The 27,923-nt window shown below is 34.4% G+C and overlaps 1 protein-coding gene across 1 annotated transcript in view; it reads right to left on the bottom strand.

Moving 5' to 3' along the window:
• Window positions 1-17,193: 17,193 nt before the first annotated feature.
• The window catches only part of ROBO2 (roundabout guidance receptor 2), a 788,084-nt gene continuing 777,354 nt past the window's right edge, over window positions 17,194-27,923 (bottom strand). Inside the window, 3 exon segments of the mRNA XM_043994477.1 lie at window positions 17,194-21,120; window positions 22,490-22,690; window positions 24,681-24,953. Of these exon segments, the coding sequence (XP_043850412.1) occupies window positions 21,092-21,120; window positions 22,490-22,690; window positions 24,681-24,953 (503 nt within the window). The 3' untranslated portion in view covers window positions 17,194-21,091.

Below are 27,923 nucleotides of genomic sequence, written 5' to 3'. Positions count from 1 at the left end.
TCTCAGCTTGTACACTGCCCAAACTCAAATTAAATCTGACAGAGAAACAGAGTTTTTTGGCTTAATTTTTTGTCTCTTGGTTCTCCTTATTTCTCAAGGATCTTTTCTGTTTTACAATACACAGATTTCTGTAGTTTGTAGTTATCACATCTTGAGAGTTATCCTCAGTGACATACAACCAACCAGGGTTTTTGTTTATTTGTTTGTGTTTAAAATTGGGAAGCAAAGGCAATACAGTTTGGAGACACCAAGATGTGAAATATTACTCTAGTGACTTAAGAAAATTATGATCAATATAGTCCTAATAAAATATCATGGCTCTCTAGTGACAAATTCTTTTATGTTCAATGTTAGTTTGCTTTACAAGTAATCCAGTTAGGAAAAGTCGTCTTTCTTCTTTACAACAATGTGCTTTAAATATACTTCATCAGAAGGGGAGAATGCTTGTTGTTAATTTTCACTAAAATTCAAGTAAAGTTATTTGTAAACTACTCTAATCTCATTTATTTCATCTATTCTATTTTAAAGAGGGAAAAATGGGCTTTCTAATGTGTTTCTACTGAACCCTTGAAGAACCGTGGGTCTCCGTTTTTTGGTGAGACAATTGGGGTTTAGTGACTTGCCTAGGGTCACACAGCTAGTAATTGTTAAGTGTCTGAGGCCAGATTTGAACTCAGGTCCTCATGAATCCAGGGCCAGTGTTCTTTTGCACCACCTAGCTGCCCCTGAGCCATGGGTCTCCTTGAAAGGGGAATGTGAAGGTTCTCATACTGACTCCAGTGTGACTGGACATAAACTGACATAAAAGAAAGTAAAAGAATGTTTAGAGGTAGCCTTAAAAAACCCTTAAGAATTAGTTGCCACATCATTGGGGATTGAGAAAAGCCTTGGTGGTGGAGTGGCCACAAGTTAAATGACTAATAAAATTTGGCAAGCATGGTGCTGGCCAGGTGTTCAGAACTGCCATTGCCAGTTTCTGGGCAAAAGTATTGTGAATAATACAAAACTACCTGGAGCTATGGAAGAAAGACAGTATCTTTCCTTTGTTCATGAGAATAACAATGTTGACAAGTTTATCTTGTTCTTATCTGGATTTATCCAAAGCTTTTTTTTTTTTTTAAGTCTTTTAACCTGGTTTCTAAAAGCCAATATTATGACAACATTGTGATTAGCTCAATTCATTACTGATTTGTATGTATATTTCATTTATTCAAAGGCAGCTGAACTTAAAGAGGGATGTTCTTGAGAGAGAGAGAGAGAGAGAGAGAGAGGGAAGGAGGGAGGGAGGGAGGATGAAATTTATTTTAATTTTCTGAGATTTTCAAAAGCTGGAGGACTTGGCATGAACCCAGGAAATGTTTATTATATTCATCAGTAGTATGTTATTCAACTTTCCAGAAGCAGAGATGAAAATGAATCTGTATAAACATGGATTAACCTGGGTACAAATGAGGAAAATGGTCTGGTAAGTAGGAACTCCCATTAGAGAAGGTGGCCTTAGGTAATTCCCTTATATTTTTCTTTCCAAAGAGGTTTAAGAACCTCATCTTTCTTATCCACTAAAAAGGGTCAGAGAGGAGGGTGGTGACTAAGGGTAAAACCCAGCCCAAAAGATGCCAAATGGAGCAGTTGGGAAAGATTTGGACCTGGCCACACAAGGGTGGAGACCACAGAGCAGATGTCACCATCACCACTGTTAAGTATTCTTGAAGCTTAATAACTGCTCAACACGAGATAGCAGAAAACTTTGTAAAATGACTTTAAATAGGAATTAATGGGACCTCTGCATAAGTCTTCAGGGGTGAGTGAGACCTCTTGGATAAGGCCTAGCACATAATTGGTATTCAATTGACTGTGATAGATAATGATTCTTTGGCAGAAGAGCATATTACACTTCTGGTTTCACTTTTCTGGTAGACTTTTCCCTCTGAGAATACTTCCCAAGTACACTGCTTATATCTTGCATGTACATTGCTTTTTTTCTGTGTAATCTCCCCAATTAGAATGTGAGCTCCTTGAGGGGAAAGACAACATAATTCCCTTTCTCTTTATCCCTGGCATTTAGCACAATACCTGGTGGGTAGTAAGTGCTTAATAATTGCTTGTCAACTGATATCTCCCTATACTTCTTGATTCTTCTGTGTAGGTTTTCAATCAAGCCTCTTCTAAGGTAGATATAAGCACTTCAGGTTTCCCAGACACCCACAACAGCAGCTGTGCAGGTACTACTGGAAAAATTCCACTTTTATCCTGATCCTTCTAGATCACCTTGTAGTTGACACAGTTGCCTTTTAATTTTAGGTTTTAGGCTCAGGGAGTAAAGACTATTTAGTGAGAACTCTGCCTTCCCTCTTTTCATTTTGGGTCAGAAAGAATATAAGAAATTTGGAAGAGGAGTAGATTTGAGGGAAATATATTGAAATGTTATTTGTGATCTGTAGCCTTCAGACCCATTCCTCTTCCAAACTTCATGAATACAGTTGAGGGCAATGATTTTGTCACCTTCCTTCTATTTACCCAGGCTGTCATCACCTTAGTGTTATCTTTAATTCATCATTTTCCTTCACCTCATATATTCAATCAGTTATCCATTATTGTCTTTTCTTTCTCCATATAGCTTACATTTATTCTCTCTATTCACCAAATAATCAAACAGGTTTGGGCCCCTATCACCTCTCTCCTTGATTATTGCAAGTCATTGCTACTGCCTCAGTTTCCTCATTTGAAAAGTGGGGATAATAAATAATAGCACCTACCTTACAGGGTACTTATAAGGATAAAGTGAGATAACATATGTGCCTTACAAATCAGAAAGCCCTATGTAAATTCTAGCTTACTTTCATTTATTGCTTCCATTACGCTTCTAAGTGATAGTGGATAAGTGATAATTCTCAAGAGGGGTAGCTAGATAGCAAAGTGGATAGAACACTGGTCCTAGAGTCAAGAATACTCCTCTTCCTGAGTTCAAGTGTGACCTCAGACTATGTAACTTACTAGCTAACATGGTAAAGAGGGGGGAGTTGACAAAGTCCATGGGCAAAACATTTGCATGTGAATGAAATTTATTAAAGCTTTTTTTTTTTTTTTTAACAGTCTATCAAGTGATTTAGGAGAGTCTTGAGGTAGTTCCATTCTTCAGAGTAAGTCTGTCAAAATTCACAAGGAAGTGGACAGCAGCTCCAAAGATAGTTTTCTAACTTTTTTTGGACATGAGTATTCTCATTTCTCAGTTGTATCAGTTTCCCTTGCTTCTTAGGCAGTGAGTGGGAGGTGGGGAAGAAAAGTAGTATATGTTATTCTTTCATCAAAGTTTTGGGATCTTTAGTAATGCAATTTGCTACATGAGATCGGAATGCTCATTTACCCTGTCACTTCCTCAAGATCATGTTAAAAAGGAACTGAAGTCTCAGGGGCAGCTAGATGATACAATGGATGATACACTGGCCCTGGAGTCAGAAGAAGATGAGTTCAAATCTGGCCCCTAACACTTGACACTTACTAGCTGTGTGACCCTGGACTAGTCACTTAACCCTGATTACCCCCCCCCCACACACACACAAATGAAGACGTCTTGTATCTATAATCCCAAGCATCGTAGGACACTTGCCTACGTAGGAAAGTTAAAATTATAGGTAAAGATATTTAACTATAATTTTGAAATAGGAAAACAGCTTTAAGAGCATAAAATAAAAAATAAAAACAGTTAAACAGCAGAGAATAATAAGCAGTTGATATAGGTATAAGAGCTCTCTTTCTCAGAACTACTAGGTTGTTTAGTGGTTGAACTACTGGTCTTGGAGTCACGAAGACCTTAGTTCAAATTCCACCTCAGGCAATAGTTATATTTCTGTGAGCAAATCACTTAATCTCTATGTCTCGTTTTCCCTATCTGTAAAATAACAACAGACTCTCCTTCATAGAGTTGTTGAGACAATTAAATTCAATAACATGTGAAGGACTTTACATTAGATATTATTGGGTATTAGTTCATAACATGGAAAAACAAAGAACAAAGATGCAATTGTTTATTCATAGACTGGATTATTGTTTTAACTCAACTCTCCTGAGCCAGTCACCAGATTTGAAAGCATGATATAATTGTAGTGAGTAGTCTAACATTGCCTTGGCACTTTTAATTCACTACTACACACATAACCTTTTATTGTTGTCAAATTTTTTGCAAACCTCATGTTCAGTTATGGGACCCCATATGCAGTTATGACACAGAGTTTAAGAATCTAGAGCCTAGAGATCATACTTATTTCATGTGCATTATGCCAGAGGTGAAACTTGAACCCAAATTTCCTTGTTGAGGTTACCTTTCTTTAAAATAAAGTATTTTCTTATATACATCTCTTGATTTTAATGAAACGTCTTTAATGTTACCTGTACAGGGATAGATAAAAATATTTCATTTTCAGATAATGTTTTAAGGAAAAGCATTTTTTATTTTTTTGTAATTATTCATACCTTTCAGAATAAGAAAGTGAATTTTTAATATTGAAAAAAACTAAACTTATGAGAGTAAAAGAACAATTGGGGGGAGGGGCAAAGCCAAGATGGTGGAGTAGAGAAGTACTCAACTTAGCCCTCCCAACATTCCTTTCTAAATATCTTTTAAACTAATTTCTCAAAACAAATTCTGGATTAGCAACATAGGAGGTCAGAAAGAGATATTTGTAATATATGAGAGAATTCCACCAGTGACAGAATTAGGTGAGGGACACAGAAGTAGGAGCCCCTTTGGGAGCTTTCAAGGTAAGGGGACCAGAGTGTTTAGTTCATGAAACTCCATATCTCTATAACATACCGCTTACATTTCTTTAAAAAGTTATATAATAGGGGGCAGCTAGATGGCGCAGTGGATAAAGCACCGGCCCTGGATTCAGGAGGACCTGAGTTCAAATCCGGCCTCAGACACTTTACACTTACTAGCTGTGTGACCCTGGGCAAGTCACTTAACCCTCATTGCCCCACAAAAAAAAAAAAACAAAAACAAAAACAAACAAAAAAAAGTTATATAATAAATTACACAATTACAAAGTACTATTGCTTGTCTTTGTCTCTAACTTAACTTCCAAATGCTGATGAAGTGTTTGGTTTTTTTTTCTTTCTTTTTTCTGGGTGTTACTATCATCTCTATTCTTCTGCCTCTCAACTCCTCCCCCCAAGGTAAAAACAAACAAAAGACCTCTTACAAATAAGCATAGCCAAACAAAACAAATTCACAAATTGTCCAGGTGCCAAAATATATTCTTTAATTTATATAGTCTCCAACCTCTTTCTTAGGCAGTAGATGCTTTATTATTGACTCTCTGGAGCCCTGGTTGTTCATTCCATTTGTTAGAATTCTAAAGAATTTCACATTTGTTTTTTTCCACAGTGTTGAAGTACAATACAATAAGTATTGTACAACTTTATGGACGTTAATTCCAAATTATTTTCCAGCCCCACCCATAGCGTAATATATGTAATACTTCATCAAAGTCTTTCTGCATATATGGATTTTGAGATTTTTAATCATTTTACCTAAATGCATTATAGTTTTCCTTATGTTTACAAACAGTTTACAAAATATTACAATTACATTTTCCTTGATTGTTTCACAAAATGTGCTTTCATAGTTCAATCTGGTCTTTTTTCTTTTTTCTTTGGGAGTGTATTTCTGTCTTAATTTCTTTTCTTTTCTTTTTTTTGTAATTGTGTTACCTAACTTATTTATTGCTCTTTTTATTAATTTGGGTATTTTGTATTTCTATATATACTCAACATTTTTTTTTTGTCTTGAAATCAGGCAAACTGAATTTACCTTTTTTCATTTTTGTTAAACTGAAAAATGAGTTTCTTCTTATTTTTTTGTGATCAGATTCACTATTGGTTTCTCTGTATTGTTAGTTGTTTTTTCCCCAAAGAACACTAATTCCTAATTTTATTTATAAATTCAATACTTTTTTTTTGCTTTCAGTTTTAACCTTTTCCTTGATTTTCGGAATTTCTATTTTGGCATTTAGTTGTTGTTGTTGTTGTTGTGCATGTGTTTGTATAATTACTTTCTTAGTTGTTTTAGCTGTAATTTTACTTTGTTAATGATTTTTTTCACTTTTATTGATTAAAGGGCTTAAAAATATACATTTTCCCCTGAAGACAATTGGAAAGACAATTGACAGCCCCACCCATAGTGCTTTATTATGCTTGAAATTCATAGTCACCTCCCATCCCCATTTTCTTATATCTTTCTTTTTACCATCTTTGCAAATTTGACAGGGGTAATTTCAGCTTTGTTTTAATTTCTACTTGTCTAATTAGTTATTTGGAGAATTTTTCACATGGTTGTTGAGAATTTGGATTTCTTTCCTGCAGAATTTTTCATTTATATCTTTTTAGTACCTATGTGTATGCCTGTAATAAATTCTACTTGTTCCATCAAATCTTTGCTGGTGAAGTTGGTTACAAAGATTTTACTCAGTTAACTACTTTTAAATTTTTAACTGCTTTGGTTTTTGTTTTTGTAACTTTTCCCCGTGTTTTATGTAACTGAAATTATCCATGTTATCTTTTATGATACACTTTATCCCTTGTTTGGACATGAACTCATCCTCTAACTATAGTTGCAAAAGGAGGGGGGAGTGGTGGTGGTGATCTCCTGTTTAGCTCTTCTAATTTATTTATGATATAATCTTTTATATTTAGATTTTATATTCACTTGGTAATTATTTTATGGTATATGATATGACACTACTTATCAATTTCCCAATAATTTTTGAATCTTCATTTCAGCACTCAGAATCTTTGACTTTACTGAATACTATGCTACAATGTATGTTTGCTTCTCTATAGTCTACTAATTTATTTCTCTATTAAGAAGTACCAAATAATTTTACTACATACTTTGTAATATAGTTTCAGAGCTGGTACTGCTAGACACCCTATCTGTTCCCTCTTTTTCATTATTATATTTCCCTTGAGATACTTGAACTTTTGTCCCTCCAGAGGGATTCTATTTTTATTTTTTTCTTAGTTTATAAAGTAATTCTTTAGTAGTCTGATTGGTGTGTTACTAAAAAGGCAAATTAATATATGTGGCATGGTTATTATTATTCTGGCATGGTCCAACCACAAAAATTAGTATCTTTCCAATTATTCTTTTTTTCCCCTGCAAAGTAGTTTTATAATTATATTCATATAGTTTCTTTGGGTTTTTTTGTTGTTGTTGTTTTTTGGTAGGTAGAATCATAAATATTGTGTACATTGTGTAGTTATTTTGAATGGATTTCTTTTTCTATTGGGTTATATAATTATCAGCCAACACATACCGTCCATATCATTACAGCAAAGGGAGAAATTTTGAATGTTATGAATAAGTTCACTCACCTTGGCAGTGTATTTTCCAGGGATGTACACATAGATAATGAGATTGACAAATGCATTGTCAGAACTAGCTCAGTTTTGAGGAGTCTCTGAAGGAAAGTGTGGGGGAGAAGAAATATTAGGCTGCTTATCAAACTGAAGTTCTATAGAACTGTTGTGCTGACCTCATTGTACGCCTGTGAAATCTAGACAGCAAATGGGCATCATGTCAGGAAACTGAATCACTTCCATTTGAATTGTATTAGGATGATTCTGAAGCTCACCTGGCAATATAAGGTACACAGGTCCTTTTTCAAACTGAAATTTCAAGCATTTGAACTCTGCAGTAGAGAGCATAACTCAGATAGCTACAGTTAGGCACATTGTACATTGACCCTGACATAGTAACTCCATTTTGGTCCTCTTGAGTATGAAGGGCAGCCACTGTTGATAATTTACAAAATATGTGGTGACACATATGTAGATTATTTTATATTTTGCTACTCTGCTTGTTCCAATTAATTTTAATCAAGTCTCAGAGACTTTCGAATAGATCATACCATCTACGAAAAGCAGTAACTTTGCTTTCTCTTACTTGTGTTTATTTTCTCAATTTCTTTCTTATATTTTGTTTTTTGTGGTAAGGCAATTGGGTTAAGTGACTTGCCCAGCAGCACACAGTTAGTGTGTCAACTGCCTGAGGCCAAATTTGAACCCAGGTCCTCCTGACAGCATGGCCAGTGCTCTATCCACTGTTCCACCTAGCTGCCCCTTCTTATCTTCTAATAGCTAGAATGTCTAAAATTATATCAAATAATAGTGGTAATAATGGATATCCTTGCTACACTCCTGATATTATTGTGAAGTTCTCTAGTTTATCACTTTTAAATATAATGCTGAATCTTTGCTTACAATAGATACTTTATCATATTAATGAAGACCCCATTTAACAAAAATATGTGTACCAAGAAAATATCAAGATGTGGTATATTATTATGATTTTCTTGGATGGAATTATCTATTATTTCTATGATTTGTTCTATTTACTTATTGGTCTATCATTCTTTTTTATTTCTAGTTAAGTCTGAATATTCTTGAAGTTATCTTTATTGGTTATAATTTTTATTTCTTCATGGTCAGTAAAGGATGTCATTAATATTTCTACTTTTTTTGTATTTATGAGGATTGTGTGCCATAATACATGGTTGATTTTTCTAAAGTTGTCTTGTACAGCTTAGAAATATGTGTAATCCTTTCAATTCCTATTCAATAATCTCCACAGATCATTTTTTTTAATTCTCTATCAATTCATAGCTTCTTTCTCATTTTTCTTGCCTATCCTTTTGTTAGATTTGTCTAAGTCTGAAAAGCTATATAGAAGTACACAATAATTATAGTTTTTCATATTATCTATTGATATTGTTTGATTATCTGTGATAATTTTAAGCATAATATAGTTTTCCTATTTATTTCTTATAACTCTTTTCCTATTTCCTTCATTGTTACCTCTGCTTTATTTTTATTTCACAGGAGGTTTAGTCAATTGTGTCCTAGTCCTTTATTTCAACTCTGAAACCTTGTTTCAAGTGCTTTTTTTCCCCCTTAAGTGACTTGCTCAGAATCACATAGCTAGAAAGTTTCAAGTGTCTGAGGCCAGATTTGAACTCAAGTCTTCCTGTATTCAGGGCTGGTGCTTTATCCACTGTGCCACCTAACTGTCCCCTCAAGCATACTTCTTACAAATATCATTACTAGATTCTAATTTCTAATGCATTCTGATATCCTCTTGAATTTTATGGGTGAGTTCAGGACATTTGCCTTCATGATTAGGATTACTAATGGTGTGTTGATCTCCATACTATCTTCTTGTACTCTTTCCTCTCATGTCCCTGCCCTTGCCGCCTTCTTCTTAAAGCTGAAGTCAGTAACAAGAAGATTGTGTTGAACATTAGTGAGCTATAATAAGAATAATTTGCTTGTTTTACTCTCTTATTCAATGATTGATTAATAGATTTTACTTTACTTCCTCCCCCATAATTTCCCTTTGCAATTCGCTCTCTGAAAATGAAATTTGTTTTTTGTTGTAGTTGTTGTGGGGTTTTTTTGAGGTTTGTTTTGCTCACATCTATTTCCTCCCTAATACTATATTCCCACTCAAATCCCTTTCTCTAATCTCTATTTTCCTATTGAGTTTAAAATATTTCCAAATCAATCTCTTCTCTATTCTTCTCTCTCCCTCCCTCTTTGTGTGTTCAACTCTCAATGTGACCAGGTTTATGCTGTGTTCACTCTCTCAGTCCCTTTCTCCATGTTTATATTCTTCCTCTGTTCCCATTTATGAGAAATTAGTAAACCCCCCTATTGTTAATATTTTTTGTCCTTTTTGAATTTCTTAGCCACAAAGTTTGGTAATGCTCATTTCTTTTACTTCTCTGTTCTCTTATGATAACCCCATAATTATATTGGATGTCATGATGGATACAATGTTGGATTTAACCTTGACATCTGTTACCAGTTATATTAGATTCTTTAATTTCTCATAATGGTAGGAGGATAATTAAGCAGATGATGCAAAATGTGATGAAACCAGGATATAAATCATTTTATTAATTAATATCATAATCGTCTTAGCCCTGTATTAAAGAAGGGCATACCAGCATAACTTTCCAACTCTTTTGCAAGTAATTTAAGGAGACATCTAGTTTTGTTAGAAATTATTATAACTGAAATTAATCTAACAACTTTTATATTATATCCTCTCAATTTATTCTCCACAGGGGGATTTACAGTAATATTAAGTTAAAAATGTTTCAATTTTTGTTTTTATTATATACGTTTCACATGTAACAACTGGACAATACATAACTAAAATTTCTAAAAGATGCTGAATTTCTCTAGACATATGTTTTTGAGAAGTCTTATTCTTTGATTTGGTTATTGGCAAAGCTATTGTGGTGAAAAGTTTTTAACAGTTGGTTAGTGAATACAGAAAGATGCCAGTTTTTAAAGGACCACCCTTTCGGGGAGGAGACTGACGGCCGTGCATGGGCTACACACACCAGTCCAGCTGCCAAGCACTCCACTTCCGGGGTGCGAGCTTAAAAGGCAAGGAGAGAATGTAAGTAGTATCTCTTTCCTGCTCACCTAGTCTGAGGACTGGCGCTGTACAAATGGACGCTGACTAGAGTTCGACTCGGCCCGGCTCGCCATTAGCATCTCATTTCTGATGCGGCTCTCCCCCCCCAAAGGTGGCCTTGGGCTTTTGGTGAGTTTTATACGGAATATAGACTAAGCTTAGACTTAAGACTATTTGTTTTGTATTTCTACTTTCCTATCCCTCTAATCAACATCACCTTGTAATTACCAATCAAAGCTCTAACTAGAGACCAGAGGTTTCTTTAACTTACTGATCTGAGAGATAAAATAAGCGAAACAGTTAAAAGGGGAGGTTAATGCTCTAGTATCCAATTTTAAATCTCACACTATTTAAAGTTGTATTAAGATCAATTTTGTAAGAAACTTTCCAACTCAGACTTTCTACCTGATCATCAGCATCTGAAATACCTGAGAAACTTCTCTGCAACCACAGAAGATACCATGCCCATAATCCAGAGCCAGAATTCTGAGCTACACCCAGATGACATCCCAAGAATCATCTGAGAAAAGACTTCCAAATACTTAAATGGACATTTTTCTGTTTTCCTTTTCCTATTCATATACTTTTTGTAATATCCACCTCCTAAAGGGGACTGCCCCCTTTACATTGTTAGTCATCATAGAACCCTTTATAGTATTCGTAATGTTATTGCTTCATTTAAGGAAACCATGTTACTTGATGAAGCATAGAGGGGTTTATGAGAAAATCATGGGTTTTGGGATGCCCTCAAGGGGATAATATTAAGATTGATTGCATTGACTTTGCTGATTTACTCACTGAAATTTAAGTTAATTAAAATCACACATACCTGAAAGCCTGGCCCTCAAAGGTTGTGTTCTCTGAACTCTGACCTCAGCACATTCTGCTCATGCACCACCCTCAAGTCCAGTAAACCAACAGATTTGAATGATGCTAGCCAATTAGCTTGAAGCAGTCTGTAAGGGCTGCCCCTCCTCCAGACCCACAGGAAGCTTCCATTCACAGAGGCACAGACACTTCCTGCTGGCCTGAGACTTAGAGGAGGTGCCTTGATCTCTTTCAATCTTCTATCCTAGGTACATAGGGCTTCTGAACTTTCTGAGCCATGTGCTTTAATAAATGCTTAATGCCCCCAAATTAGTGCTAAAGCTTCTAATTTATAAGTAGCACTATATTAGGACCCCTAGCTATGTTTCCCTAAAACTTGGGACAGAAATAAGGCAACCACGTATAATTTTAAATTCCATACTCTTCCCTTTTCTTTATTGTCTTATAATTATAAAAACAAAAGAACCACTCCAAATTCTTTGTTTATCTTACTTAACTCCCTCTAATCCCACTGAAGTTATTAAGGATTTTGGCTAAATGTATTTACTTTTCTCACTTTTTCTTGATTGCTTTGTTTAAATTTTAAAGTTTGTACTCAGCTCTTGTATTTTCATTAGGAATGCTTCAAAGTACTTTATGATTCTTTTTTTTTTCATTCCCTATAAGAATATGGTTCACTTTTTGGTCTGTTTTTCTTAGCTTTAAACTTTTTCTTTTGGAATAATATACTTTAAAATGTCCTTTTCTTTATCATGGTAACTGCCAAGGTCTATGTAATCAAGACTGTGATTCCTTTGTCCTTAATCTTTTTAACTATAGTATTTTTTTCTTTGATGCTTCTTGAAACCTGAATTTTGGCTATGACATTCTTGGAAATTTTCATTTTATAGTTTCTTTCAGTAATTGGTCAGTGTATTTTTTTTCTCTATTCACTTTGCCTTCTGGTTTTCCAGGAATTTCCACTTATAATTTCTTAAAACATGGCAGCTGAACTTGTCTTTTGTTACTGATTCATAGGAAGTCCATTGATTCTTAATCAACCTTTCCTTGACCTGTGTTCCTTTAGGTAGGAGAAAGATTAAATTGATTTTTGGTTTTTTTCAATCTTTCATTTCTGTTTTAATATTTCTTGTGGTACTTTGGAATCACTTTTGATCCATTCTAATTTTCAGGGAATCATTTTCTTGTGTGAAGTTTATAATAAGTATTGATTCTTAAAACCTCTCCTCTTTCACTTTCATTTCATTTATAATACCATGCTTCATTTCTTCCAGGCACTCATCATCTTTATAGACAAGCTATTTTCTTCTCAGAAGTTTTGTTTGGGGTGTAGCCAAGATGGTGCAGAGAAGCCTGTAAGTTTCCTGAGCTCTACCAAATTTCCCTCAAAAACAATATTTAATCAAGCTTCTAAACAGATTCTGAAACAACAGAACCTACAAAAACCAGAGAGACACAATTTTCCAAATTGAGATGATTTGGAAGACTTCAAGAAAGGTCAGTTTCACTTGGGGAGGGGACAGTACAGCGCAGCTTCACAGCACAGCACTGCATTGAGGGGGTATGAGAAAGTCAGCAGGAAGCTCTTGGCCACAGTGGAACAACTGAGGCCCCTTGGTCCTAGCTCGGCAAGCTGGTGGTGCAGCAAGTCAGGGGTGAGGTCCACCAGCACCAGCTAAGAGGGCAGGCTGCCAGCTGGAGGGCCACCCACAGGAAGGGCACGAACAGGCCTGGATATCCCAGCATGCTGGGAGCAAGCATAGGGCCGTGAGAAATCCACAAGCCATAGGGGCTTTCAGAGTAGAAAGCCAGTGACACAGCCCCCACACCCCAGTACAAGAAGCTTGAAACAGTCACCCTTGTGCCCAGGAGTAGACCTCAACTTTAAAAAAATAAGGTGCAATATGAGTAAGAAATAGAAAAGGGCTCTTACCATTGAGAGGTTTTGTATGGACAGGGAAGAGACCAACACAAACTCAGATGAGGACAATACTCTCAAATTGCCTTAAGAGGGAAACTAACTTGGTCTCAAGACCAAAAAGCCTTTTTGGAAGAGCTCAAAAAGGATTTTCAAAATCAATTGAGAGAGGTTGAAGAAAAAATGGGGAGAGAAATGAAAGGAGCACAAGAAACTTATGAAAAAGAAATCAGCAGCAAGGAAAAAGAAGAACATTACTTAAAAAATTCATTTGGCCAAATGGAAAAGGAGGTGAAAAAGCTTACTGAAGAAAACAATGCTTTAAAAATTCAAATTGGGGGGTGCAGTGGATAAAGCACCAGCCCTGAGTTCAAATCCAGCCTCAGACACTTGACACTTACCAGCTCTGTGACCCTGGGCAAGTCACTTAATCCCCATTGCCCCACCAAAAAAACCCTTCAAATTGGACAGAAGGAAGCTAATGACTCCATGAGACACCAGGAATCAGTCAAACAGGCTAAAAAAAAAAACAAATAAAAAATAGAAGAAAATGTGAAGTACCTCATTGGAAAGACAACTGACCTTGAAAATAGATCCAGGAGACACAATTTGAGAATTATTGGACTACTAGAAAAAGATCAGAATAAGAGTCTAGACACCATGTTCCATGAAATTGTCAAGGAGAACTGTCCTGATATTATAGAATCAGACTATAAAATCATCATTGAAAGAATCCAGTGATCACCTCCTGCAAGAGACCCTAAAAGGAAAACTCCAAGGAATATTGTAGCCAAATTCCAGAATCATCAGATGAAGGAGAAAATACTCCAAGCAGCCAGAAAGAAGCAATTTCAATATCATAGAGCCACTGTCAGGATTTCACAGGACCTGGCAGCTTCAACATTAGAATATGATATTCCAGAAGCAAAGGAGCTTGGACTGCAAACAAGGATGAACTCCCCAGCAAAACTGATCATTCTTTTTCAGCAAAAAAGATGGACATATTCTTTTTCTTACTCATATTTCATTGAATGAAATAGGGGATTTTCAAGGTTTCCTGATGAAAAGACCAGAACTGAATAGAAAATTTGATCTTAACATATAAGACTCAAGAGAAGTTTAAAAAGGTAAACGGGGAAAAAAGTTATTCATTATGATTAAACTGTTTACAAGGGATGATAATACTTATAACTCTTGAGAACTGTGTAGGTATTTGGGCAGACAGAAGGATTATGCGCAGAGGGTATAAATATAAATTGTCTTTGATGTGATGATATAAAGAAAATTAAGGGGTGAAAAAAGGAGTTGATCAGGAGAACAGGAAAGGGGAGGTAAAATGGGTTTAATTACATCATATAAAGTGGTGCAAAAAACCTATTACAATGGAGGGAAAGAAGAGAGGGTTGAGCATTGTTTCAAGATTACTCTCATTAGATTTGGTTCAAAGAGGGAATAACATACACATTCATTTGGATAAAGAAATTGAGCTTATTCTTTAGGGAAGTAAAATGATAAGGGGAAAGGGGGTCTGTTAGAACAGAGGGCAAAAACAGGGGAGAAAGGGTAAAGAAAAGGAAGGAGGGACAGCTAGGTGGTGCAGTGGATAGAGCACTGGCCCTGGAGGCCAGGTATCTGAGTTCAAATCCGGCACCAGACACTTAACACTTACTGGCTGTGTGACCATGGGCAAGTCACTTAACCCCAATTGCCTCACAAAAACAAAACAAAAAACAAAAAAACAAAAAGAAAAAAGAAAAGAAAAGGGAGTGGGGCTGATAAAAGAGAGGGCAGATTGGAGGAGGCAGGGGTAAAAAGCAAAATGTTGGTGAGGAGGAATAGGGTGAAAGAAGGGGGGAAATACAAAAGGGGTAAGTAGAATGGAGGGGAAGAGACAGCTAGTAATAATAACTTTGAATGTGAATGGGATGAACTCTGCAATAAAACAGAAGTGAATAGCTGAGTGGATTAAAAACCAGAATCCTATAATATGCAGTTTACAAGAAACACATTTGAAGCAGAGAGATACACACTGTGAAGGTAAAAGATTGGCACAGAATATTTTATGCTTTAGCTGAAGTAAAAAAAGTAGGAATAGCAATCCTTCTCTCAGACAACACAAAGGCAAAACTAGATCTAATTAAAAGAGATAAGGAAGGAAACTACATCTTGCTGAAAGGTGCTATAGATAATGAAGTAATATCAATACTAATCATGTATGTGCCAAGTGGCATAGCATCCAAATTCTTAGAGGAGATGTTAAACAAGTTACAAGAGGAAAGATGGCAAAACCATACTAGTTGGGGATCTGAATCTTGCCCTCTCAGAATTGGATAAATCTAGCCACAAAATAAATAAGAAAGAAGTTAAAGAGGTGAATAAAATGTCAGAAAAAATAGATATGATAGATGTCTGAAGAAAATTGAATCAGGATAAAAAGGAATATATCTTTTACTCAGCAGTACATGGCACATGTTCAAAATTTGACCATGTATTAGGGCACAAAAACCTCATAGTCAAATGTAGAAAGGCAGATCCTTCTGAGATTATGATGCAATAAAAATTACATGTAACGTAGATCCATGGAAAGGTAGACTGAAAATTAATTGGAAAATAATTTCATTCTAACGAATGAGTGGGTCAAACAACAAATCATAGAAACAATAACTTCATCCAAGAGAATGATAATAATGAGACATGTACCAAAATCTATGGGATGCAGCCAAAGCAGTGCTTAGGAGAAATTTTATATCTCTAAATGCTTACATCAATAAAAAAGAGAAAGAAGAGATCACTTAATTGGGCATGGAACTTAAAAAGCTAGAAAAAGACCAAATTACAAATCCCCAATTAAATACTAAATTAGAAATCCTGAAATTAATAAAATTGAATGTGAGAAAACTATAGAATTAATAAAACTAAGTGGTGGTTTTATGAAAAAAAAAACAATAAAATAGGTAAATCATTGGTTAATTTGATTAAAAAAAAGAAATAAGAAAACCAAATTACCAGTATCAAAAATGAAAGGGATGATTTAATCTCCAAAGAAATGGAAATTAAAGCAATAATTAGGAACTATTTTGCCCAACTATATGCCAAGAAATGTGAAAATCTAAATTAAATGGATGAATATTTACAGAAACACAAATTGCCCAAGTTAACTGAAGAGGAAATAAAATCCTTAAATAAGCCCTTATTATTATTATTATTATTGTTGTTGTTGTTGTTGTTATTGTTATATTACCATTATTTTGGCAGGGCAATGAGGGTTAAGTGACTTGCCAAGCTCACACAGCAATTAAGTGTCAAGTGTTTGAGGCCAGATTTGAACTCAGGTCCTCCTGAATCTAGGGCTGGTGCTTTATTCACTGCACCACCTAGCTGCCCCCAAATAAGCCCATAATATTAAAATAAATTGAACAAGCTATTAATGAACTCCCTAAGAAAAAATCCCCATGGCCAGATGGGTTTACACGTGAATTCTACCAAACATTTAAAAACAATTATTTCCAATATTATACAAATTATATGGAAAAATATGTGAAGAAGGAGTTCTACCAAATTCCTTTTTGACACAAATATGGTGTCAATTCAAAACCAGGCAGAGCCAAAACAGAGAAAGAAAATTATAAACCAATTTCCCTAATGAATATTGATGCAAAAAAATAAATAAGATATTAGCAAGTGATCACCAGGATAATACTCATTAATATACTAGTTATATTTGTAATTTTGCAATATAAGCCATTAGTTGTATATGATATATTGTTATTTTCTGCACAAATAATTATCTAATTTCTACCACTAACAAAACTAGTAGTGAATCTAAATATTCAAAAGAGCTTTGAAATGCCAATAATTCTTTGTACTATATATGTTTACAAGTGTATGATATAGTAGTCTAAAAGTGATCACAATGTATGATTGTGAACAGTTAAGATTATTTCAGAGAACATATTTGACAGACTTGAAATGTGAATGTTTTATTTTTCCCCATTAAATATACAATACACAACTTTTTGACAGTACTAATAAACCAACTTCTTATGCCAATTTAACTTTGCTGTACTAACAATACCAATGTAACACATTAATAGTTGGGAATTTTTTTTTTGGTGACTTGAACAAACTACAGACAAAAATAAATCTAGAAAAACAAATATAAAAAATGTATGTGTTGCCACAACATCCCCCATCTTAAAACATGATTAATTCACAATGGCTTGGATCAAAATGAGATTTAAAAAATAGTAAATTAAATCATATTGGAATTGTACTATGGTTGGTTTTAAGTACAAATATTAGAAGAGAAAACAGTAAACTTCATGTAATATAATGGGGAGAGACATGTTATATATGCCAGATTTTTGTCATGTAATTTCAGAAGAAAAACATAGAGGCAGATGAACAAGTTAGTGAATAATATGGTCCTATACAACTTCAATGCTGACACACACAATTTTTTCCCATTGGAGCAGATAAATCACATATCTGAAATTAATTGGGATGGTTATTATCATGTTGTCAAGAGATAATAGTATAAATTTTTCAGAGAAATCTTGAGTAAGGTGTTCCACCAAAGCTAAACTTAAACTTTACCTCAATGCCCATTGAAGACTAATTAAAATTCTTAGAATAAAATATGAAGTTATATATTAATAAATTTAATAGAATCATTGAGTTGGGAGGGACTTTCAAGATCATCTGATCCAACCTACCCCCATACCAGAAAATATTATTATAACATCTCTATGGATGGGTTTTTAATATATGGTATGAAAGTGAATGAAATGTATAATATTTTTATTTTTCTGGCCTATTATTTTACCTTTATTACACTATTTTTGAACTCAATTATCTTTCTATGCTTTCTACTTTCATTCTCTTCTTGAGCTGAACTCATATTTAATGGAGCCATGAATTGTTTTCATGAAGCTCATTGTAGCTGGCACCAATGCTATTCTATCTCTACTTTAAAATGGTATAGAAAAGATTTAGAACAGAAGTACTGTGTCTACAACATAAATACAGAGCCAGAGATGAGCATTTGCTCTGACAGTCACATGCATTTCATAAAAAGGAGTTCTTCAAACTAAATACTATTGTGCTTATGCAGAAGTGGCCATGAGGTAGCATTATCCTTGACTGTAAAGTGGGATGATACTCCCTACATCCACATAAACTTGTGGAGGCCTTCAGTTTATTAATTTACATGGACTTGCTCTGTGACTTATGAAACAGAGAATTGGGCATAATGAAATTATAACTATAGTAATACAGTCAACAAGGAAAAGTAGATTTTCCAGTTAATACCAAATGTTTACACATCTGATTTCATATCTTGGCTTATATCCTATTTGACTTCTTATGCAAGATGAATAATGTTTTTTTATTTTAGATATTATTGCTGAATTCCATTTGATAACTATAGTATTATTGTATGTCAGTATGTAGGCCATATCCTGGTAAAATACACTCTCCATTTTGTAAGGGATGGAAAATACCAATTTACCTAGGTGTGGGGATAACAAGGAAAATAGACCAATCTGATAAGGCATTTCAGCTAAGTATACTGTATAAACTTATACATCCAATCACAATAACTAATCATTTCCTGCTCAAACCTTTAAATTTTGTGTCAGCTGAGCAGCTACTGTGTTTTAGCAGCTACTGTCAACAGATTACATGCATTTGACTAAAATAATACACTACTCAGAGATACAGACCAAAATCTGAGGTTGAGAAGTTTTAAATTGAATGGTTGAAAACACTCACGTTTCGCATTGCAAATACCATGGTCTGAAATCCTTCTGCCTTAAGGTTTCTGGATATTCATGTTATCATTCCTAACACAGTGCTCACACATTTATCAGATACTCTTTCATATCTGAAGGAATGCAAAAGTCATTGAAGTTGCAGACACTGATGTTAGAAAACAATCTAGTTAGGGTCATGTAGGTTTGTCCAAAAGTGAACAAGAACTCTGTTTATTGCCTATTGTGGAATCATTGGTTTGGAGTGAGGAACAGATGTTTCTTCAGCCCTCAAAGCACAGCCTAGTTCCTAATATATACCTATAATGGAAGTAAAGGGAAGAAACAAATTTGACAATGCCAACTACTCTGCTAATACAAAGAGAAGTAGAAGTGGGGGATTCAAGCCAATAATATATTAAAGTGTGTACTTAAAAGGCCCTCTTGTTCAGAGCTGGTGCCAAACTCTTTATTGAAAGGAACAGTGAATCTTCTTGGACAGTAATGAGAAAGGATAGACATAAGCAGACTAAAATGTGAATATTCCATGTGGGCAAATTTGAAATATGAGAATTTCAGGAGAGCTTTGATTTGATTGATTTTTATATGCATATAACAACTAATAGATATTTCAAAACTTTAATGATTTTCCTCATACTTAACTGAATTGCAGAATAATATTTTTTTGAGTCATGAAAACAAATGATGAAGCGGAATGCTATTATTAATGTCCACTTACAAGTTTTGGTTTTATTAAAAAAGAATATAAACATGCAAGGTTTTCCTGTTAAACTATTTTTTTCCAATTCACTCATTAAAATGGATCAACTATATTTTTGGTTGGTAGCCAATTTTTGAAAATGTTTAGCTTCATTTCAAGAAACCTACTTACTGTAAAATGAACATACTTTTAGCACTGCTTTTCAAGCACTTACAATTTGACTACAAGTTTGGTGGAATAAATTTTACTTCTTAATTAAATAAACTACATTTCTATGTAAATTCCATTGTAAAAAAGTTGTGAATTTCAGTGATGCAACTCTATCCTCTAGTGTACTGTGCATGTATTATAAAGATGAAACAAGATATTGTAACATAGTTCATATTTAGAAGCCTAAGTCTGAGTATGATCTACTGAGAAGTTACATCTTTAACTATTTGCTAGATATTCTAGAGTTTATATTATTTGTCTCCTTGGGAAACTTTGCATCATATTTTTATTTAATGGGTTGGAGAGATTAATTATGGCAATTCATAAAATGCTTTAAAAACTGTGGTATAAATACAGCTTTAGTGAAACACCTTAATTTCCTTTGTTCATATTAAATCACATATTATCCAATCATATTTGGGCAGGTAAAAACTATTACTGCAGATGACCTTACATTTTTCATCATAGCTACCTGCATATTTTAGAAATATTCATTATTAAGTGCACCTTTCTTTTGAACCCCCATACACTTTTTCAAACAGTAAAAGCAGACATCTTGCTCTTTTATTGAACTAGTCCCATAAGCCTTTGCCAACGTCAGTTTTCCTTTTCACTTCTACATATTCCTACACCCCAGTGGAAAACCATATATCATAATCAGTTACATCCTGCATTACTCAATTTAGCTTACAGTACATGTACTCCCTTCACATTCAGTCTTTTTTCTTCATGTCATGAGGAGTAGAGATTTGTGCTTATCACCAAAGAAAATTGCAGTGCAAACTTTAAACATAAGAGTTACACAATTAAAAGTTAATATATGGCACCACAGCCCATTAATTCACATATAGTACAATAGACCAATAAGAACAGACAGTAATATGAACATAGCTAAAAAGAGAGTGAGCTTGCATAGCAATGCAACAAAAGAAATTATATACAGAGGAAAAGCCTTTTCATCCTGGTGGGTGATTTTTTTCTTTCTTTTGTATATACTCCTGACAAGAAATAGTTAAGGTGGATGGTGTCTTTAAGAGAATACAAGTAAAATATCTGTGGGATAGGTGTGGCTGTGTGTCTTTACATTGCATTTACAGTTCTTTTAATAGTACATAAATAAAGAAATTGTTCATTGCACTGTTTAGTGTCATCACTTCCATGAGTTCAGACCTGATGGTCCTTCAGAGCAGCTTTGCATTTTTCTTCTCAACTACTCTAATACAGAGAGAGAGAGAGAGAGAGAGAGAAAGAAATTCACAAAAACATACAATTACAAGAATTACACTAAGCAGATGACTTAAGTGGTTATTTGAGTAACCTAAGCAGGACACATTTTACAGTTAATGTTAATTTCATGAAAGCAATTTCTTAAAATAAACTTGTTATGCTCCTATTTCCAGTCCCGTTCTTAAAAAGGGAAAGGAAAATCAATTTAAAGTATGCTGATGATAAAAAGAAAGAAATGTTATAATCATTTAGTTAAAAAATAAGACTAGGCTCAAATCAGGTTTAGAGAAATCTGTGGATGACAACTGCTTACTAAAGGCATTCATGGCTTCTATCCTTAACATTACCATGTTGCTTACTGCACCAGACAGAGAATATTGATTGCTCCATTGAATCTAATATAATAAAGACTTAAAATAACAGTGATCTGATATATTTTTCTGTGTTTCAAGAAGTCTGATTGGTATAGCTAGATTCACTGAAAATGTGAGATGGTGGGGACATGGCATGAATCAGGTTAGGAGAGGAGATTCACATAAAGCTGGCTCCCATACTTGAATCCTGTCTCTACTTTGGAGCCACATTGACCATTTAATAGTTTTCTGTTATGGAGTCACAGAGATGGAACAACAAAAAAATGTAGAATTAGCCATTTCTAAAACTCTTTAAAAAAAAATCCAATTCCTTAAAATTCAGTTGTAAAAGGGGAAAATTTTTAATTGAATTTTTGCAGGCACTTAATGATTTTTTTTGTTTGTTTTGAAGGAGATGGCAGGGGTGGGAGGGGGCGTGGGGGGGTGGTGAGTCCCTTGATTTCATCAGTCCAGGGAATTCCAGGTGAGTTAACTTTCTCTTTAAATGCAGATTGGAAACTATTTCAAAATTTGTAGTCTTTGGAGATTTGCTTGAGGGTAGTCAGGGGTAATAAGTATTTATTGAGTATCTACTTGTGCCAGACCCTGCTTTACAAATATAATCTCATTTAATCCTCATAACAATTCTATGGATATGTGCTGTTATGACCCCTTTTATATAATTGAGAAAATTGTGACTTGGCTAGGGTCACAAGGCCAGGATGGGTCTGAAGTTGAACCTGAATTCAGTTTGACATGACACCAGGTTATCTATCTCTCATGCTTGTAAAGAATAAAATTGTCTAAATTAAAACCAATATTGTTTTTTGTATTTTAAAAAAAGTAATAAAAATGTACATTTTACTTAGTGCTGTAAAGAGCAATGATCTGGGTTACTTCCAAGACTCAGTTCAAAAATAGTAATCTAATTTTTTCTGACAGTTAAGATAAGTTTCTTTCATTCTTTAATTCCATTCATACAAATTGTTAACTACTTACATAATTCACCTGAAAACTGTCCTTGAGTATTGGATCCCATATAGCCTATGTCAAGAAGGTCACTGGCATTGCGCTGGTGACTTCCTCGCAAGATCTCGCCTTTTCTAGGTCCAGTTGATCCTTTCGAAGAAGCTGTTCCTGATGAGCTGTGTCCACCTGGTGATGGGAAGCTGGGCTTACTATAAGGTACCAGTGCCTCCTCTGAAAAAGAAATACAAGAAAGGGCTTTAAAAAAATAGTTTTTTGGAAGAGGCATTCAAACCACTAAAACTTAAGTTTAGAATTATTTTCCTTATGGTTCAATATCTAGTGAAATTAACAAATAAATCCCCAATATTTCAGAAATGTCTAAATGTAAACAGAATTAGAGTCAAGCAGGATTTGCTTACATACTAGTGATCTAAAAATATTTTATGTTATTTATAAAGTTTGGGGTAATACTAGAAAACTGTACATAATGAATCACAGTTTGCTTATCAAAAGAAGATCTGAAAATAACTTTCAGAGTTCAATGAAATTGATTAGATTTTCCATTAAGAATAAAGGAATGTAGTCTTTGTTTTAGTTTAAATTATGGCACCATTACTTCAATTAATGACAATGAAGACCCAGAGTAATTGCTAGTTAAATTAGTGTCTTTAGCTGTTTCTAGGGAGATAATTTATTTTAGAAGTTGTTCATTTCACTGAAAACAATAGTTTGGGGGAATTGCTTAGCATATTCAATAGTTCTAACCTGGGCAAGCTGATCAAGGATAAAATTGTTTTCTATTATTCTGAGAAATACTCTATAGATTTTAGTATTACCCTTCTGTTGCCACTACACATAAATTTTAACTACAGCATCTTTTATACATCACAACTGCTTTATCTTTATTTAAACATTCTTCATCTTGGAATTTATACTAAAAAAAAAATGTTTCCAAAATTGAATTTGGGTTCAGGTCTAGAAAAGATTGGTTCCATTTGCATAAGGAGTAATATATTTTTTAAAAAAGATTATTTGACCTTCATTAAAATGGATATCTATGATATATTATTTCTGTTAAATGCAGAAGAAGATAAACTGTACCCACAAAGACAAAGATCATTTTTCCAGAAAGCCAAACCAGTAAAGGAGTGGTGCGATGGATAGTGTATTAGACTAGAGTCAGAAAAATCTGCATTAAAGTTCTACTGCAAATATTTACCAGTTGTGTGACCCTGCATAAGTTTCCTCATGTATAAAATAGGGATAATAATATCACCTCCTTCCCAGAATTATGAGGAAACCTTAAAGTAGAATATATAAATGCTACCTATTAAAGAAAAAGTGGTACACTGGATAGAGGGCTGGGCCTGGAGTCAGGAATATCATCTTTGTGAGTTCAAATCTGGAATCAGACATTTATTAGCTGTGTGACCCTGGGCAAGTCACTTAACCCTGCTTGCTTCAGTTTCCTCATCTGTAAAATGAGCTGGAGAAGGAAATGTCAAAGTACCTCAGTATCTTTCCCAAGAAAACCTCAAATGGGGTTACAGTCAGATATGACTGAAAGATGACTCAACAAGATGAAACCAAACATTGTACTCTATTAAAGCTTTCAAATATACTAATTTTTTTTCATGTAGATAACATTAGAAAGAATATTAAATTGGGAGTCAGAGAACCTGGGCTCAAATGCTGGTTCTGCTATTGACTATCTGAACTTGGACATCTGACAATCACATGGACTCTCAATTTTCTCATCTATGAAATGAGAAAATAGGAAGAGATGATTTTTAAGATCTCTTCTGGGCTTTGATCTACTATTCCTGTTATAGGGCAAATCCAAAGTAACAAATATTTCTCGATCTTGTTTGTCTGAACCAAGCAATTACTAAACTTTCCTAACATGTTCAATCAAAGTGATTAAAGATATTGTAAATACTCCCTTACACTTTGATTTATTTTCTGAGATAATCATTAGAGGGCAAAATTTTATTAAATAAGGAGGATGTATGGTAGCAGATGATGCAGTTAGCCTACATTTATTGCCCTTTTGGAGAGGTGAGAAAGACAGCAAGATAATTTTCCTGACCAGCTTTATGAAGGTATTCCAATGCACAAACTGTTTTGTACTTGCCCTAATATGATTTTCATATTAAAATACCTGATAAAAAAAATCAATTTAAAATGTCTAAACTTTGTTTTGGACTATATCACCACACACCTGATCCAAATGCTTGTTTGTGTGGGACTTTTCTTAAATCTTCTTGATGTTCTGTGGAGCTTATCCATTCCTGCGTTTCCCTCTGCCACTCTAGTGAGGTTCTAGCTTGTAGATCCACTGAATTCTTTGTTTCATGTATGGGGGATGCATGTTGCCTCTCCAGAGAGCTTCCTTTTCCCTCTGTAGAATTTTCCATGTTACCACCATGTTGGTCAGGGCCTATTTGGTGCTTTAAACCCTGAACTGGTGGGGGATCTGGTGGTGGTGGAAGATCTAAAAATGTTGAATAGGGTTTAGAGTAAACTAAAGGGTAAATGAATAATATAAATTTTGTTTCAAGATGAAGATAAACAATGGTCTTATAAAGGTAGAGCTGGTACAAAATTAGAGGAAAATAAAATCAATCACAAATACATAATGTTAAAATAATTTATTACTTTCTACCAGTATTTTGGCAATAGATCCTATGAAACAGAAAAAGCAAGAAGTGTTTCTTAGCATAGGATGCATTATTAGTTGCAAATTCTGTACCTGTCAGAAATATAGGAAGTAGTTTGGAATTTGCTCATAAATTAATTTCTCTTTTATTACTTGCCCAGACCTCAGATTGTTTTCCAAAGCAGACATGCCATGACACATAAGACACATGACACATTAACAGCATTATAGAAGATGTGAGTTTCTAACATCTCTTAATCAGAAGCTCAAGAATGAACTAAACCTTCTCTGATGATCTCCACAGGATATGCCCTCGGGATATTAAGAACTGTATGCTCAAGCATATGTGGCAGCTGATTGTCTGCACCCATGTAGGTGGCACATTTAATAACAGTCCAGGGGTTAAGCTAACATTCATTAGATGCAATTAACATTCTGCCTGACAGGCAATTCTAGCTATCTGTTTCATGAGTTAACTACAGAGCTACAACTAATACATTATAATTTCACAGTACCTACTTAATATGTTTCATAAGACCATGCATTTTGTGGAAGATTATCCTGAATGCTGACTGGGATTACTATAAATGTATGTTAGTTAATCTTTCCTCTACCCTAATTTAATTCTCTGTCACTTTCCCTGTCATAGCTGTTCCAAACTTTCTTGTCTCCCTTCTGGACTCCAATATCATCTTTTTTCCCCTCCCTCTCAGTGAAGTAACTCATCTCATATTTTACTGAGAAAATAAGAGGACATTTGTCATGCTTCCTTTTCTCCCCTATTCTACATTTCAAAATATCTTGAAATAATTTTCCATCTTCTTTTTTATTGTGAGGTATATATGGTACTTCTCTTGCCAAAATTAAACCTTTTACTTATACTCATGATCGTATACCTCATCTCTATTGGCAATCTGATCCTGTAACTATATCAACTTCAGATCTCCAGCCCCCCACTCATCTCTCATCTTCAATGTCTTCCTTGCTTAGGTCTCTGTGTTATCCTTACAAAACAACAACAACAAAAACTTCAACTACATCATTCTATTCTCTTATACTATGATATTGTATCTTTTCTCCTTGAAAAAGCTGCATATACAAGTTGTCTCCATTTCCTGTCCTATTACTTTCTCAACTTGCAAACCAGCTTCTACTCTCTTTATTCAAATAATCTGTTAACTTCAAATTCCAATAATCTCTGAACTGAAGAATCCAAAGATCTGTTCTTAGTTTTCATCCTTCTTGATGATTATACATTTGACAATGTAGACCACCTGCATTTTCTGGAAACTTTTTCCTCTCTGGATTTGCATTACTTTTTCTATCTCTTATTTATCATTGTCTTCTTAAGTTTCCCTTTCTTATTCATCAATCATACAAAGGTCCTGTATTGGGACCTCTTCTCTCTAAATAATCTCTTTGTAATATAAGCAGTTCCCATAGGTTCAACTGTCATCTCTATACAAATGACTCAAATCTACATAATTTCTTTCTCTCCTAGGCTCTACTCCTGCATTACTAATTATAGATTGGAGAATTTCAACTGGAAGTTCACTTAAGCATCTCAAATCCAAAGTATCTAAAACAGATATTTATATTCCCAAACCAATCCTTAATTTTCCTTTTTCTATCAAGGGTACCACCATTTTTTCTATTCATAAAGGTACATAAATTTTGATTGGTTTTTGGCTCTTCAATCTCATTGACCATTATGCTCCACATGAACCATCTTGTTGATTCTTTCTCTACAACAGCTAGGGTATCATCCCCCTTCTCTCTGCTGTTTGAAAGTCCACTTCAGAGCCTTACCATCTTTCATTTTGATTACTGTAAAAACTTCTTAATTGGTCTCTCAGCCTTCTCTCCATTGTATTCTCCACAGAGATGCCAAAAATATATTATACTTGTAAAGTACATTCTGATCATATCATTCTCCTGTTCTGTAAGCTCCAGTGTCTCCTTGTTGCCTCTAGGATCAAATATAGATTCCTCTGATATATAAAACCCTTCACAATCTGTATCCAGCCTACTTTTCTATATTTATTATGCATGGCTCTTTTTTCATGAACTCTAATGTCTAGCCAAACTCTTATTTACTGTTTCTCACATATTGCCTTACATCTCTTGCATCTATACCTTAGCAAAGGCTGTCTTTCTTTCCTGAAATTCACTCCTTCCTTTCTGCCATCTCTTAAATTCCTAGCTTCCCCCTAAACTAAGTTCAAGTGCCATTGCCTACATGAGGTCTTCCCTTATCTAACCAGATGCTAATGTCTCTCCCTCAATTTCTCCAAAAATTACCATGTGTTTTGTATTTATTTTTCTGTGTACATATTATTTCCCTCAAAAGAATGGAAATTCAGAGGGACAGGGCTATTTCTTTTTTCTCTTTGTTTCTCTAAGTGTGCAGTATTCCAATACCTAGCACATAATAGGGACTTTAAAAATGCTTGTTAATTTTTCCAGATAGCATATTTATAATTCTTAAAAAAGATGAAGATGACAACCGGCAGGAATTTGTTCTAGCATTCTTTCTTGTCCACCCACCCTTATTTATTCTTGAAATGCCTAGATTCTTTATTAACCACACATTTCTTCATGATGAAATTTTACTTTCTTTCCTTTGTATTAATTCCATTTATTACTGCGTGGTTTTCAATTTGTCCATATCAAAGTATATCGTAGGTTCCTTTTTTTAAATTTTTGACTGATTCTAATAGCACCCAAAATTCACTCAGGTAAAAATTGTGCTTTTTATTTTGAAATCTCTAAGAATCTCTGTCAGAGTTTTTTTTTTCCCCATTT

This window comes from Dromiciops gliroides, chromosome 3 (assembly GCF_019393635.1).
Source record: "Dromiciops gliroides isolate mDroGli1 chromosome 3, mDroGli1.pri, whole genome shotgun sequence".
In the NCBI taxonomy this organism is placed as follows: Eukaryota; Metazoa; Chordata; class Mammalia; order Microbiotheria; family Microbiotheriidae; genus Dromiciops; species Dromiciops gliroides.
This window is presented reverse-complemented; position numbering and strand designations above follow the sequence as displayed.